Below are 14,374 nucleotides of genomic sequence, written 5' to 3'. Positions count from 1 at the left end.
TTGATTTTTTTTTCTCCCAGTTGAAAGCTTTCAACCAGTTCTTCTACTAACCTTTACTGAGAAGAGGGGTAAAACCACTTGTTGTATTGTGACTGTATTTTGTAAAAATGATCAGGGATATGCATTAACAAAATAAGAATTAGCACTCTACTCTGCTCTACTCTACATTTCTAATACTCTGCTGTATTGAAATGCATGTATTCTGGGCCTGTTCCTGCTGCCAGGATTGATTTGTTCTGACATTGATTTCAGTGGAAACAGAATCCAACACTTTACATGAGGAGAGAGAGAGAATTCTAAATTACATTCAATTTTATGACCTCTTAATTTAAAATATGGGGAGTGATGCATCCAGTATTAAATAACATATGTTGTTGCATTAATTTGTTCTTCTGAAATCTTAAATAAATGAAACAAATGAAAAATAAAACCATTTCCATTAGCCAATGAACTGATCCTCAAACAAATGCATTTGAAGTGTCTCCTGTGCCTTTATTCACACACATACGTATACAGACTTTGTGCAATGAAACAGGTGTCTTGTTCAATAAAATGGTCTGATTTTTTACTTTCATATTTATCTGGAAACAAAAAAAGTATAGATACATACAGAGAACATTAGCAGCGCTCCAAGTCACATTTATAAAAGCAAATTAGATTTTATACAAATGAAACTGGTGTACATTTCAATGAATATTTTTACTCAGGCATTAATTGACTGTTTTTAACAACAAAGATTAAAAAGCCAGTCCAAAATTTTAACACTTTAATGCATTTTTAAATTATGCATTTAGTCATAAACAATTTTAAAAAAATACTGGAACAAAAATAATTTTAAAGTAGCACATGTACTTTAGATCAGAAGATGGTTTCATATATTTTATTAGCTTAAAGGACACAGAATAACACTACCTAACCAGAACTCCAGGCATGCATGTACATAAATATATTAAATTAAAAGTAATTATACACTTAAACATCCTTTTGTCTAAAAAAAAAATTAAATCCACAGATTAACAATAAATCCAACTCTATGCATTTACCACTTCATCAAGACACAACTGTTCCATTTTTAAGATATTACACATATATTTGTTAGAATTTATATGCATTATACATATATTATATATTACATAAGTGTGTATACATACATGGTCTTCAATAATAATATAATACTTTGCACTTACATAGCACTTTCCATCTAAAGAGCTCAAAGCACTTTACAAAAGTTGGCATTATCACCAATTTGCAGATCAGAAACTGAGGCACAGAGAGATTAAATTACTTGTTTAAGATTACACAGAGAGGCAGTGGCAGAATTAGAAAGGAAACCCATGCTTCTGACTCTAATTCCTTTGCTCTAAACATTAGACCATCCTGCCTGCCTAAAGAAATGACACATAGCACATCGTGGTTTGTAACCACATACTTAGACATATAAACCTATGGATTATTGTCCAGATCCAACAAAACACTTAAGTACCTGCATCACCTTAAGCACATGATTTCAGTGACACTACTCCTGTACTTAATATTACTCGAGCGCTCAGTGCATTGCTGGATAGGTGCGGTCTGTAGGTGTTAAGTAATGTACAGTAATACGATATAAAGATACTTAAACATAGTTTGAGTGGAGATATTTTCCTAAGATATTTTCCCACATTTAAAATGCATGTACAGTATTTGATAGTTATTGTCAAAAAATATGTGGGCATAGCAGGCTGACTGGGAGAAATATTGTCTCTGATGTTAATGATGATCATTGCAAATGCAGCAATTGAGTTTCCAGCTGTTATGACTGTTTATCTTGGTGTGAATAGGCTCTAGCTTGTACTATGCCGGGCCTGTATTACGTTTTGTGACTCCTTCTAGAAATGTCTGGACTAACTGCATTTGTATGTCATACTGACGCATCACCTTCTGATGCAAACTACTTCCTACTCTTTGTAGCAACACACATTCTCCATATAAAAAATAAAAAGAGGGTAAGGCAAACACAGCTGCTACACTCATGTGCATGCATGCACTTTCTCTAACATTTCAAGATGTCCTGGGGATCTTTGAAATTTTAAAATATTGTTATATCTGGTATTATGTCAGTTTTATTTTTATTGAAAAACTAAACAAGTGGGAAAATATCCTAGACAATGTCAAAGAAACTTAAATATTTAATGCACGGGACCACATTTGTCACTCGGAATGGGATGGATGTTTGCTTGTAGAATTTAAAATAAAAATCTCATGCAATGTGATACCATCTTGTTGTCTTGAACACATTTCTAGTGTTATTTTCCAATATATTTGTTTATAAAAGTCAGTATATGTACTGTAGGTATTGTAGTACACATATGTTCAGTGCAGTTTTCTATTAGTATACATGGTTTGATGATCGCTAGAAATATATACAGGCCATTCAGTACAATAAAATCTATCCATTGGTCCTTTCAAACCCAACCCTGCAGTCCTCCTGTAAAGAAAACTCCCTGCTGAAGTCTGTGGGAATTTTGTTTGAGTAAGGACAGCAAGTATGGTGCCTTTATGTATACAGCCCATACCAGTAATTAGTAATACCTTAGAAGTGGGCTGGGGATGGATGAGTGATCAGTCTCTTTACTATTTAGTGAAATCTCACATCATATCTAAGTCATTGCATGTTTGGTATATGTCACTACTTAGGTATGTATATTGTGCTGAAAAGTGGTGACACTGTTCTTTCCCAAGACAATGCATCAGTAATACTGCCTTGTAAGTCAGAACATTTTTTGTAAATCCACATGGAATTATTTGCAGTAATCTGATTTCTTGGAAGATCTTACTATGAATATATGTCATGTCAAATTCTACCACTGGATATGTGCATACAACACCCTTTGATGTCACCCATTGATGTGTGCATATCTACAGGCATAATTTTGCCCAGTATATTGTGTGCATGTATGCAAACACCCAAGTCCTGATTCTGCAAACACTTATGCACATGCTTAACATTATGACTGACAGTAGTCACATTGAGTCCAATGGGACTGCTCATGGTAGTAAAGTTAACTACTTGTGTGTTTGCAGGATTGGGGCCATAGATTGGATTGGAATGGTATAGCATTCTTACACCATATTTGAAAATGTGTCCAAGGTTCTAGTGAATTGTTAAGTTCAATAGATGAAATCCTGGTCCCTTTGAAGTCAATAAAACTTCTGCCATTGATTTCAGTAGATCCAGGATTTTACCTTATATGTCCAGTTGGGGTTCACTTCAGTATGTTGTTATGGTTAGCTCATAAAATGGGACCATTGGCATTTTTTTTAGTTACCTTCTTGCCTAGTTGATGTATTCAAAAACCTAAGATAAGAACAAGTGTGTGAAAGGGGAATAAATTACTATGGGTCAATTGCTACACATTTTTTAAACAAATAAAAAATTAATATAAAAATCTGACAACAGAATAATATCCTCACATAACTGATGGCAATACCTGTAACAAAACACAAACAGGACTAGATATGCTCTGTACCTAAAAACAGGCCTGGATCTGCCATCCTTGCTCTGGTAAAACTTTCATCAAGACTAATGACTGCCGGAACAGGCTTGAAGGGATAATGTATGCAGTGAAGTCCTACCGCTGAATAAGTGGATATCTTCTGAGGACTTAATCCTAAAACTAACGTCATTGGGAGTCTTTCAGTTGACTAGAGTGGACTTTAGATCAGGCTCTCAGAGAAAGGCTAAAGTAATGGAAAGCTAAGCATTCAAGTGGTCTCCACTCTTGTTTTCATACTTATACACTCTGAAAAGTAGAGTTAGTCAAAGTTGTTTGAATAAAACATGTATTCATTGAAATATTCTCCAGTTCTCCCCTGGAAAATGATGAAAATTTTATCAAAACCCTGTTGACTTTTTCAACATTTTTTTCCCAAAACTTTTTTTTGAAATGTTTATCAAAATAGGGTTTTTTTAATCAAAAAGTAGGTTTTTGGTAAAATGGTTAAGAAAACCTGGGTTCTGGTAAATAAAGAAAATTGGTAACCATTGGTAACCATTTTGCCAATGTTTAGAATTTAAAAAATTCCTTAAAAATCCCTCAAGTAGATCCATTTTGAAACCTACCAAATGGAAACAACTTTGAAATTTCAAAAATTTGTCATATTTTTCTCATTTTTGACCAGTTCTTCTAACGAGAATATATTTTTACTAATTCAATAGACTATTAGTTAACATTAATGATGATTTTAAAAATATCTAATACCTTCTTAAATACTCACACAATCAGTGAAAATTTAGCTGAGCAATATTTCTTTTTAGGCAGCATCAGTTTTCTCCCTTAGGCTCCAATCCTGCAACAGCGTATGCATGTGACTAACTTAGTACATGTGAATAGTCCTCTTCAACTCAGTGGGACTGCTCACATCTGTAAATTTACTCCGATGCTTAAGTGTTCGCAGGATTGGGGCCTCAGGCACACAGGTGTGCAAGTTAGCGTCATCCTTGTTAATCCAATGCTAGGGAAAGAGAATTGTGAGGATCCACATTCCTTCATTCTGGGGAATCCCCTTCTGTTTCTCATTTGAGGGTTCTGATGGCTAGACTGGAAACAATCCCCTTCGAAGCTGACGCCAGCATTGTTTTTGAACTACCTGACAGTTTGACTGGATAATAAACAACGGCCCAGCTCAAGCAGGTCACCTCCTTGACACAACTGAGCTTCATGATCTAAAGAGTGAGGGACATGAGACTGCTACTCCTGAACCACAGCACATAGTGAATGACTGATGGCAACCAAGCCACAGTATTAGAAGTGGAAAAAAACCCAACCAATCAACCAAAAAAAAAAAAAAAACCCACCACAGGCAGAATAATCAAAAGTATCACTTTTAAAAATACCAGTATTTTGTTTAAATTCTGCATGTAACATGCCATGGGAAGGCCACTTTAGTGAGGCATCTGTCTATAATATGGATTAAAAAATAGTGAACAGAAACAGCATGGAAATACTGATCTTTGCTTTGAGGAAAGAGCTATCACACCAACATTAACAGAAGTGAATGGGAGAAGCAAAAGATGCTGAAGTTATCATGGCTGCCAGTACAGAATAGTTCTCCCTGATATTGATATTTGGATAATTTGGATGCATGGAATACAGTAACCTCTGAGGACTTGTAGACACTGTGGACCAACATCTGCTCTTTGATGGGCACATATAGTTCCCTTAAAACCAATGGAAGACGTTTTGTGCCAATCTGAGGGACAATTTTGGGCTAATAGTTGCAGTTGGACAAGTCAAAAAAATCAGTTTAGTGATTTTTGTGACTAGAAAGTACAACAATTTGGGGCTGGTTTTATGACAAATTCTTAACAGAACAAGTCTGCATCTCAAATATTGATACTGTCACATGTGGAGTAGAGAAGATGGCTCAATGGATGTGCAAAAATTAGACCTTCCACCAGATCAGTGGTGTATGCGACTTTTTTCAGGAAAAGGGAGAGGAAAGAGAGAAAATGAGAAATATAAGTGGGTTCAATCCAGCTGGGAGCTAGAATAGAGTTATGTTGATATAAATACATTTTTCCTCTTTGAGGGGAAAGACACCTGAAGGAATGTTTGAAATATACAGTGTGCTGGAAACAAAGGCATGGATGTGTTTCATAATGACCTTATTAAACTAAAAGACAGGAGAGAGAAGAAAGAAACTCAAGCACATGCTAAAAACCCTACTTGGTCTCCTTAGCTATTTGCCCCATTTAGCCAGTTTCATTTGGAAGCTCTGTTTTTTATGCTGGAAAACTCTTACTGAATACATAAGATAGCTACAGGGTGACCTAACTAGCAATAAGAATGCTACAGAAATAACTTAATTTTTGCATGTCAGTTCTCTGCAGTCAAACTTCTTTAACATTTTAGACTATCAGGTCAGGAAAAGGTGAGAGGAGGGTGATCTTAGTTTACTCACCCCTTTCAATATTTAGTGTAATTTCTTTTGAAAAATATGCAGTTCAAACATCTAATAAGAACATCTCCTCCTTTCTAATGGACAGTCCTCATGTTATGTTACACACCCTTAGGGGCTTAATGGAGAGAGGCCTGCTTCCACAGGATGGAAAAATTGTTTAATAATGCAATGAAATACAAACTCCTCTGTATCTCCCCCTTTCCCCTCACCCCCCATATTTGAGACCTGTTCTTAGTAATAAGTATTACAATCTTTCTGGAATGTGTCAAATGGATTTTATTTTATAAATTGATATGGATGTTTAAATTTTTAGGATGGAATCCTGCCTCACTGATGTCAACGGGTGTTTTGCCATTGATTTTGATGGGGCCAGGATTTTACCCTCTGTCTTTAATAGAGTGCTGATGTCTCTTTTCACCAGTAACAGAAACTAGGGGCCATCTGGATACTAGACATTTTGTTGGTATAAGCTAACATCTGTGACTCTGCATAACTACTTACTAGAAGAATTTAGTCTTTTACCAAAATAGATAAGGTCACTTAGAGCTTGGTTCTTTTCAAAGAACTTGAAAGTGACTTGTAAAAATGGTGTATCATTCCTCTTCAGTTAGGTACTGAAAATATTCAAGAGTCACTGCTGATATGAACAGATTTCAGAAGGGTAGCCTTGTTAGTCTATAAGTTACAGCTTGGAATTACTTTTGTTACAGGAAGTGAAAAAAGTGCTAGTTGGGTTGGATGTTTAAATGTTACAAATAATACTGCGGTAACTTTATTCTTGTTTTGCTGACTCTATGAAGAGTATAATGCATAATAAAACTGCACAATTTGACAGATTTAGACAGCTGGCTCATTCACCAGAAGTTCACATTTTGTTAATGTCACCCACGTTGAATAAGGGAAGATTAGTTGGTAAGGTCAATTTACAAAAATGGTTGTCAGGACATTTTTTTTAATTGTAAAACTTTTTGTGATGGAATTCAGTAAAAAGACTATAGGCAGAAAACAGTGGAGACAAAGAGCTGCTATTAACCTACAGATGCAGGCTATTGCAGGGTTCATTGCAAGATTTGTCACACTGCTTAGCCAATGAAGTGTTAGTGTGACTAGAAAGGACCACCCTTTTCTGGGGTAAGAGGGCAATTTGGTCTCCATGCTCATTTAATCCTGAGACTTCTTTGAATAGACTGTCACTTGAATCTACATTGTGCAAAATTATGCATGCACTTTTTAATGCAGACTATTGTTCACTAAGCACTCAACCAAGATTTCTCAACCAATTTCCATTTGGCATGAGGTCAGCTAAAACCCAAGTAATCATATATGGAAGGCAAGTGTAGCTTTCTGTTCACTTTAGCCAGTCTCTTAACACAGATCGGGACAAATATCAAGCATGCTTTCCTTGCAAATTTCAGATGTATTAAAATAAGAGACTGAAAACATCCATTAATGGAAAATTAGTTACAAGTCACTGTCCTATAAAGGTCATTTTCTTATGGGTGGGAAATCTTGCTGGAATATGTTAGACTGCATTGCTTAAACCACTATCCACTGTTGATACAGGAACAACAATTTATAGGGCGATGATGGGAACACTGTGGTTGTTCTGTTTTCTCTTTGTAGGTAAGTTTTTCTGTAAGGCAGTAGTACAAAGGAAACCTTATATGTGATAGATATGAATGCTGAGATCTGGCCGCACATGATGGGGGATCAAGGGGCAGGGGCGGATTGGGGGTGGTCCCCCAGTCTGAAGGTGTCTATAGTTAAAATATTAACTAATGCTTTAAAAAACCTGAATACAGCATGTACACCAAATTTATTGATACATTTACAAAAATTCATTTTTTGTTAACTCTTCAAGGAACATTTACATTTAAAACCATATTTGGCAATAATCGTCATATAACGTTTTTACAAATGACATTTTATGTACCCAAGATTTGCTAAAGTGAGCTCTTGTCCAGTGAAGTTCCATTCAGTGTGAAATCTGTAACAGTCTAATCATGTATAATCTGGGCAATCCTGTTATAGTGAAAAGCACTTTTATAAACATTTTTATGGTATGCTGGAATTCTACAAAGATTGATTGGTGGTTGCTTTTTCATCCGTTGTAAAGGAATACATGTTGACACAAGGATACATTTCTAAATTAGATCCACAACACATTTAAGAGTGTTTGCTCTCTCATTCCCCGTCATTCCAATTAAGTTGGTGAAAAATGTAACTTTAGTATTTTACAGGACATGGCAAAGCTGTTTCATCTAGGTGATGTCTATATTATAAAAATAAAATAAAATAATATAAATATGTAACATGAACCCAGTGCCCAATGTTAAATAAAATATATGATAAAAAGCAGACCTTCTAGGATGACTGGTTTTGAAATACGCTGATATAATTTAATTATTAAACACTTGAAACAGTTTTGATATTAAGTTGTGATAACCAGATTTCTGCATCTATGCCAGATAAAGAAGTAAGTGCATAACATTCTGTAATAGAGATACATTGATGAAGGTGAAGGTTACAAGCTTACAATTAATTGCCTATTTAGGACTGCATTAAGGAGTTTAGAAATATTCTCTCATAGTGTAGTTCATTTCACCTTAAAAACTGTTATAACTAAATTTAATGAAATCCAGCAGTTTGTACAGTAATGTTTCAAAACTCCTCCCTTTATTGTTATAATCAGATAGTTAAAGACATAAAATTGCTGGGATGTCAAAGAATCCATTATGACACCATAAGAGTCCTTTGATGAAAATGTGGTTTAAGTGGAATCACTGTGTAAGCTATTTCACGTGAAGAAATATATTTCAGAAATTCCACTAGTTATGCAACCACACTTATGATGGGGTTTTGTGTGTGTTGTACATCTATACATCTATGCCGATGTATGGATATATGCACACATGAAAAAAAATTATCTGCACATGTCTGGAAATTATAGTTAAATTAATAAAAGTAAATTGAATCACCGGTGTTTATAGCAGGATAACCGTCCTTTTAAAATGACAGAATTCAAAATAAATGCCCGTTGAAAATGTAGTATCCAAATAGTCCCAGAAACTATACAATGTAGCTGGTTAGATCCAGCAAATAGGATGTCATGTCTATAATCTGATCAAGAATACCTGCCCTTGTCACTCTTCGGATGTTTCTATCCACTTGTTCACACTGGGGGCCAAGATATCCTTTTTTACACAAGCACTTATTGGGTCTTACACAGACACCTCCGTGTCGACATGCTGGATCACATTTTGCTGTGGGGGAAAAAATATTCTAATTCATGTTGAGAATCTTACTAAGAAATAAAAAAATCAAAAGCATGCACATGACATGAGAGCTACTTAGCGCCAGTGACTGTGATGATAGGATAAAAAAAAATTACAAGTACGGAGTATGAAGACCAAACTGGTGCTAAAAAAAAAGTTGCAGAATGGATACCCAGAACTGTGAAGGAAATAAATACTGTTTTCGTGCTCCTAAGAGGACCTCACAAGTAATGGACTGTGAAAATAAATAGCTATTTGACTTATGGCAAAATTTTCAAAAGCGTTTAATTGACTTAGGCGCCTCGGTCTCATTTTCAAAAATGACTTAGGCACTTGGAAATCTAGGGTTCAGGTTTATAAAGGTATTTAGGCATTGCTCTCCCTGGCTTAGGTGCCAAAATCTCATTTTCAAAAGTGACTTAGGTGCTTTAGCACCTAAGTCCCATTGACTTCCAGTGAGACTTAGGCATCTATGTCAGTTAGACATTACAATGCTGAGCAAAGCAACACCTACATACATTTAAAAATCTGGCCCAAAGTCACTTTTAAAAATGGGACGTGGGTTCCTAAGTCACTTAGGCCAACATTTTAAAAGGTATTTAGGTCTTGCAGTGCTCCTCATAGCAACACCTAACTGATTTAGGAGCTTACATCTCATTCTTAAAAGTGATTTAGTCACTTAGCAGCTTAAATCCCATTGACAGTCAATCACTAAATACCTTGAAAAATGTGGGCCTGAGGTACTTTGTGTCTCTTTAAAACAGTGGTCCCCAGCCTTTCTGTGGGAATAGCACATTCCTATTCCCAACAGACTGTGGCGGGCGCCAAACACCCTGTCGCCGAAATGCCGACGAGAAACAGCAACGCTTCTTGGCGGCATTTCGGCAGGCGGTTCTCAGATGGCCGCGGGCGGAGGCGTCATTTCAGTGGCGTGGTGTCCTGGCGGCGCACACAACTGCCCCAGTGCCATTGCGCCCGCGGGCACCACGTTGGGGACCCCTGCTTTAAAAGATACCTGAATATTTACCACTGCAATTCTTTATTACTCAGTTTTTTCAGTTTTTTAACTGTAAACATTATATTGAGTTCCAACTAATATTAGCCAAACCAACTATAAATAACTGCAATTGTATAACGTCTTTTAGCCCTTTGTTTGGGATGGACAGTATTATGATGAAAATATTCAGATGTTTTTGTCATGATGATGCCACCCTGATGATATTTAATGATGTCTAAGACAAAATAGATGAGTAAAAAGTCAGGTCTCTTGGTTTGCATTACTAATTTCTATTTTTCACTGTAAGGCCCTCTTAGAACCAGATTATTGCCTCCCAGTTATTTACTTTTATTATTTAGAATACGTTAGTGGTGCAAGGTCCCATGCAGGGATCTAAGCAGCATTTTAAGTGTAGTCTGACATGTAGTAAAGAGAGAATCCTTGCTCTTTCCTAAGTTGCAGGTATTGGACTATATCAATCATCCTACACCCAACCTGCGAGAAGGGGAGAGATGATTAAGCACCCCATTAGATTCACATCGGAGTGCTTCTTCCTGGAGCTCCTTTGGGCAGGGAAAGTGGAAGGAGTACTGTCCAGAGTACAGACTTGCAGAATTTAGGGCTTCTGTGCAGAGGGTCTGCCTTTTTGTGCTGCTCTATGGGATTCTCTTCCCATCTAGTGCTGTGCTGCCATCATCTGTTTTACTTGCTTTTTATTGTATACCCACATCCTTGTCTGAGCCATCATTGACATCAGCTCAGCTCTGGGATTAGGGTTTGTTCATTAACTTTTGCTTCCTTTGATGACACACCCAGAGTAAAGTTACTGAGTTCCAGAAAAAAGTTGGAACATAGATTTAAAAAAAAAGGCTTGGCAACAATTTGACAGCTTTATAACCCAGAGAATTTCCCCAGTGGATTATAAACATTTTACAATTATCAGGTATATCTTGTGCTGAAATATTTATCAAATTCTCTTTAATCAACATATTAACTAGAAAGAAAAGGAGGACTTGTGGCACCTTAGAGACTAACCAATTTATCTGAGCATAAGCTTTCGTGAGCTACAGCTCACTTCATCGGATGCATGCAGTGGAAGTGAGCTGTAGCTCACGAAAGCTTATGCTCAAATAAATTGGTTAGTCTCTAAGGTGCCACAAGTCCTCCTTTTCTTTTTGCGAATACAGACTAACACGGCTGCTACTCTGAAACATACTAACTGGAGTCACTGTATCTTATAGGGAAAAATAAAATAAAAATGCAAAGGCATTTTAATAAAAGACCACATCAAACTGGCTGACTTTAAAGTATGCAAAAGAATAATCGAAGGGACAGATCCTGCAGCCCCTTCTGAGCAGGTAACTCTTATTTAAGTCAGTGTTAATTCTATGTGGGGGGAGACTGCAGGGTCAGGGATTTAGGACCAGATTTTTCAAGGTAATGTATTTAGTTGCCTCATTCCCTTTGATTTCAGTGAGAATAAGGCACCTACATGTCTCTTGAAATCTGATTCCTAATTTATATTACTAGAATTTCCTTTGTATTTTACAACATGGTTGAAAGGTAAAATAGGAGTATATTGTAGTCTACACTATTATTGCCATTAATTAATGGAACTCTACATGCTGTACTTAAGGATCTCACATTGTAGCCTTAAATATTACTTATTGTAGATCTTTCATCTAGAGTCTTCTACTTCACACATCACCACAGTATCAAAGCGCCTGTTTGTTCTGTGCTTCTAGAATCTACAGTAAATTTGCTTTATCAGAGATTTTATCTCAGCAAGTCATTAAAGGCAATTTTTGGGGGAGGTAATTGCTATTTTCACTCATTGCCATGAATCTAAATACTAACCAGTTCTGCAGAATTCTCCTTCCCAGCCTTGATTACAGCAGCATTTTCCAGTTGGAGTGCAGTGCCCATTCCGACAATGCCTTGAGCATTCAGACATCAATATCTGTGCAGACTGAGCTGTTCTTTTGCATTCTTCAGGGACTAATGGTCTGTAGAAAAATATGCGAGCCAATTACTTATTTAAAATCAGGGTCAAGGGGAGAGAATGCTTTCACACGTGAAATAAAAAAAACTTGCTTTTTTCTCTTTTTCCTCTAAAGAAAGCAGTTTAAAATGCCCATATAGAAAAGCTTAGTTTTGTATAGAAAACATGTGAATACTGTAAGTGAAAACAAATCTCTTTTCACATAAAAGGATTATAAGAATACTGTCAGCTGAAATCTTTTCAAGACCTTATCTTGAATCATATAATTCCTTTTCCTGCATTCAGACTGTCACTGTTGACAGTGAACATGGAATGCAAACTGTACTTTTTTCCTAATAAAGGCCTACTCATTGGTAACTGTCACAGTTTCAGGGTAACTTCACCTGTATTCCCCCTCCATGGTCCTTCAAGGATACCCACTTAGGGTTTGTGGTTCCCAGTTATGAGCTCTCTTGGGTGGTGACTTGTGTGTGTGTCTCTCTCTCCTGACCAGTGGTTTTAAGGCTGCACTGCTCCCTGCCTTTCACTGTGATATCCCGGCCTAAAGGCCAGCCCCTGTGCTTTTCTTTCTTCCTAAGGGCTATGATTACCGTAATGCCAGCAGTTACCACATAGCTCTTTCTAAGCAAGCACATTTATTCTTAAGGTAAAAACTTTAAATGGAAAGCATATAAAAATAATACAAGTTCCTATGCACATGCTAAAAGCTTGCTAGAGGTCATCCATCAGTCTTACTGGGCCATAGTAGGCCAAGTCTTTCCAACCCTTCCATAAGGGTTGGGGGTTCCTGGGACAGAAGGTCCTGTCCATCTGCTGGATCAGAAAGAAGACCCTGAGTCCATTGAAACCCAGACTTTTGATACCACAAGCCATTTCTTTGTCTATTGGTTTCTGGGAAAAGCAGTTTGAACTAGAATATGCAAGACTCCTACAGGGTTGGTACCTCACTGGAGGTGTTTACAATCTGAGTGATTCACCGTAATCACCTCTCCCCTGTTCTTAGTTCCTAGAGGAGCTGTGGCAATCCTCTCTCCAGGAATTGCATACAATCCCTGGCACACAGTAAGTAATACATAAACTACTAATACACTTAACGCAATATGGTCTCCAAAGATATTGCATGTGGTTGCAATATCTGTCACATATATCAATACACGTTTTGCCATTGACTTCAGTGGGAGCAAGATTGGGTTCTAAGGGAATAGTTATTTTCTCATAACCATCATTCAAAGAAGGATGAGACATTTTATGTTCTTAGCAAAATACAGTACAATGCATCTTTGTGTGCAGTGTTGATGGAGCCGTGTCAGTCCCAAGATATTAGAGAGACAAGGTGGGTGAGGTAAATCTTCTATTGGACCAATCTCTTTTCTGTTCTGTCACCAACAGAAGTTGGTCCAATAAATGATATTACCGCACCCACCTTCTCTCTAATGCATCATTTCATACAAACTGTCTTCTAAGGTATTATTCAGAATTAAACAATATGTACTGAGACCACATATGAAGGCAGCACAGAACACCAATGCTCTGAGAGTTGAACTGCCTCCTGAGAAGCTTCCCTGGTGGAGCTCAAGAATTTGATTTTATCTTAAAAGGCCCTAAATAGTTTTGGAACTGTTTAGCTAAGAGGCTGCCTCCCTCCCTGGGCCCGTACTGCCACTACTGAGATCAGCAGCAGTGCTTAAGTGAGCTAAACATCCTCAGTACTGGAATTCACTTTCCACACTTAGTCTGTTGCAGCCTGGACTTCTTTCACGTGCACTGCAGAGTTCATCTTGTCTCAGAGCCATTTGGAGAAGTTGGGGTCCATTAGGGGAGGAGCTGGAGGCTGAATGATGATTTAGCTAGGGTACCATCATATGGCAGGGTTAGTAACTTTCATTTTTGCGGGACTGTCTTTGATTTGGAACAATTGTATTTATTTAATATATATCTGACAAAGTATTTTATTGAACACTTTAGGTTTTTAATTATGTGGTTTAAATTTTAAGAGCTGCCTAGATTTTCGTGTAGATACTTGACAAATCAATACAATTTACACTTAAATAATAATGGGCGAGGAGCCGAGAAAAAAGTATAGGAAAGGAACAAAAGGGATTTTTGGACAGAACTTGAAAGAGATTAAGGGATTTTAGAAGATTCTCACCAACAGTG

The 14,374-nt window shown here is 36.9% G+C and overlaps 2 protein-coding genes across 3 annotated transcripts in view; one reads left to right on the top strand and one right to left on the bottom strand.

Annotated features, from left to right (window-relative positions):
• ANAPC10 (anaphase promoting complex subunit 10) overlaps nucleotides 1–14,374 on the top strand; it is a 207,544-nt gene that overhangs the window by 162,385 nt on the left and 30,785 nt on the right. The window lies entirely within an intron of this gene.
• Nucleotides 468–14,374, bottom strand: part of HHIP (hedgehog interacting protein) — a 99,747-nt gene continuing 85,840 nt past the window's right edge. The window contains exons 12-14 of one of the 2 annotated variants that reach the window (XM_075127717.1): nucleotides 12,073–12,221; nucleotides 9,078–9,206; nucleotides 468–8,215 (exon numbers count right to left, since the gene is read on the bottom strand). In XM_075127717.1, coding sequence (XP_074983818.1) covers nucleotides 8,205–8,215; nucleotides 9,078–9,206; nucleotides 12,073–12,221 — 289 coding nt within the window. In that variant the 3' untranslated portion in view covers nucleotides 468–8,204. Of the gene's footprint in view, nucleotides 9,207–12,072; nucleotides 12,222–14,374 lie in introns of both variants that reach the window. The other variant, XM_048846978.2, reaches the window with a different exon arrangement.

This window comes from Caretta caretta, chromosome 4 (genome assembly GCF_965140235.1).
Source record: "Caretta caretta isolate rCarCar2 chromosome 4, rCarCar1.hap1, whole genome shotgun sequence".
Lineage (NCBI taxonomy): Eukaryota > Metazoa > Chordata > Testudines > Cheloniidae > Caretta > Caretta caretta.
The sequence above is the reverse complement of the archived record's forward strand: the minus strand, read 5'-3'. Positions and strand labels throughout refer to the sequence as shown.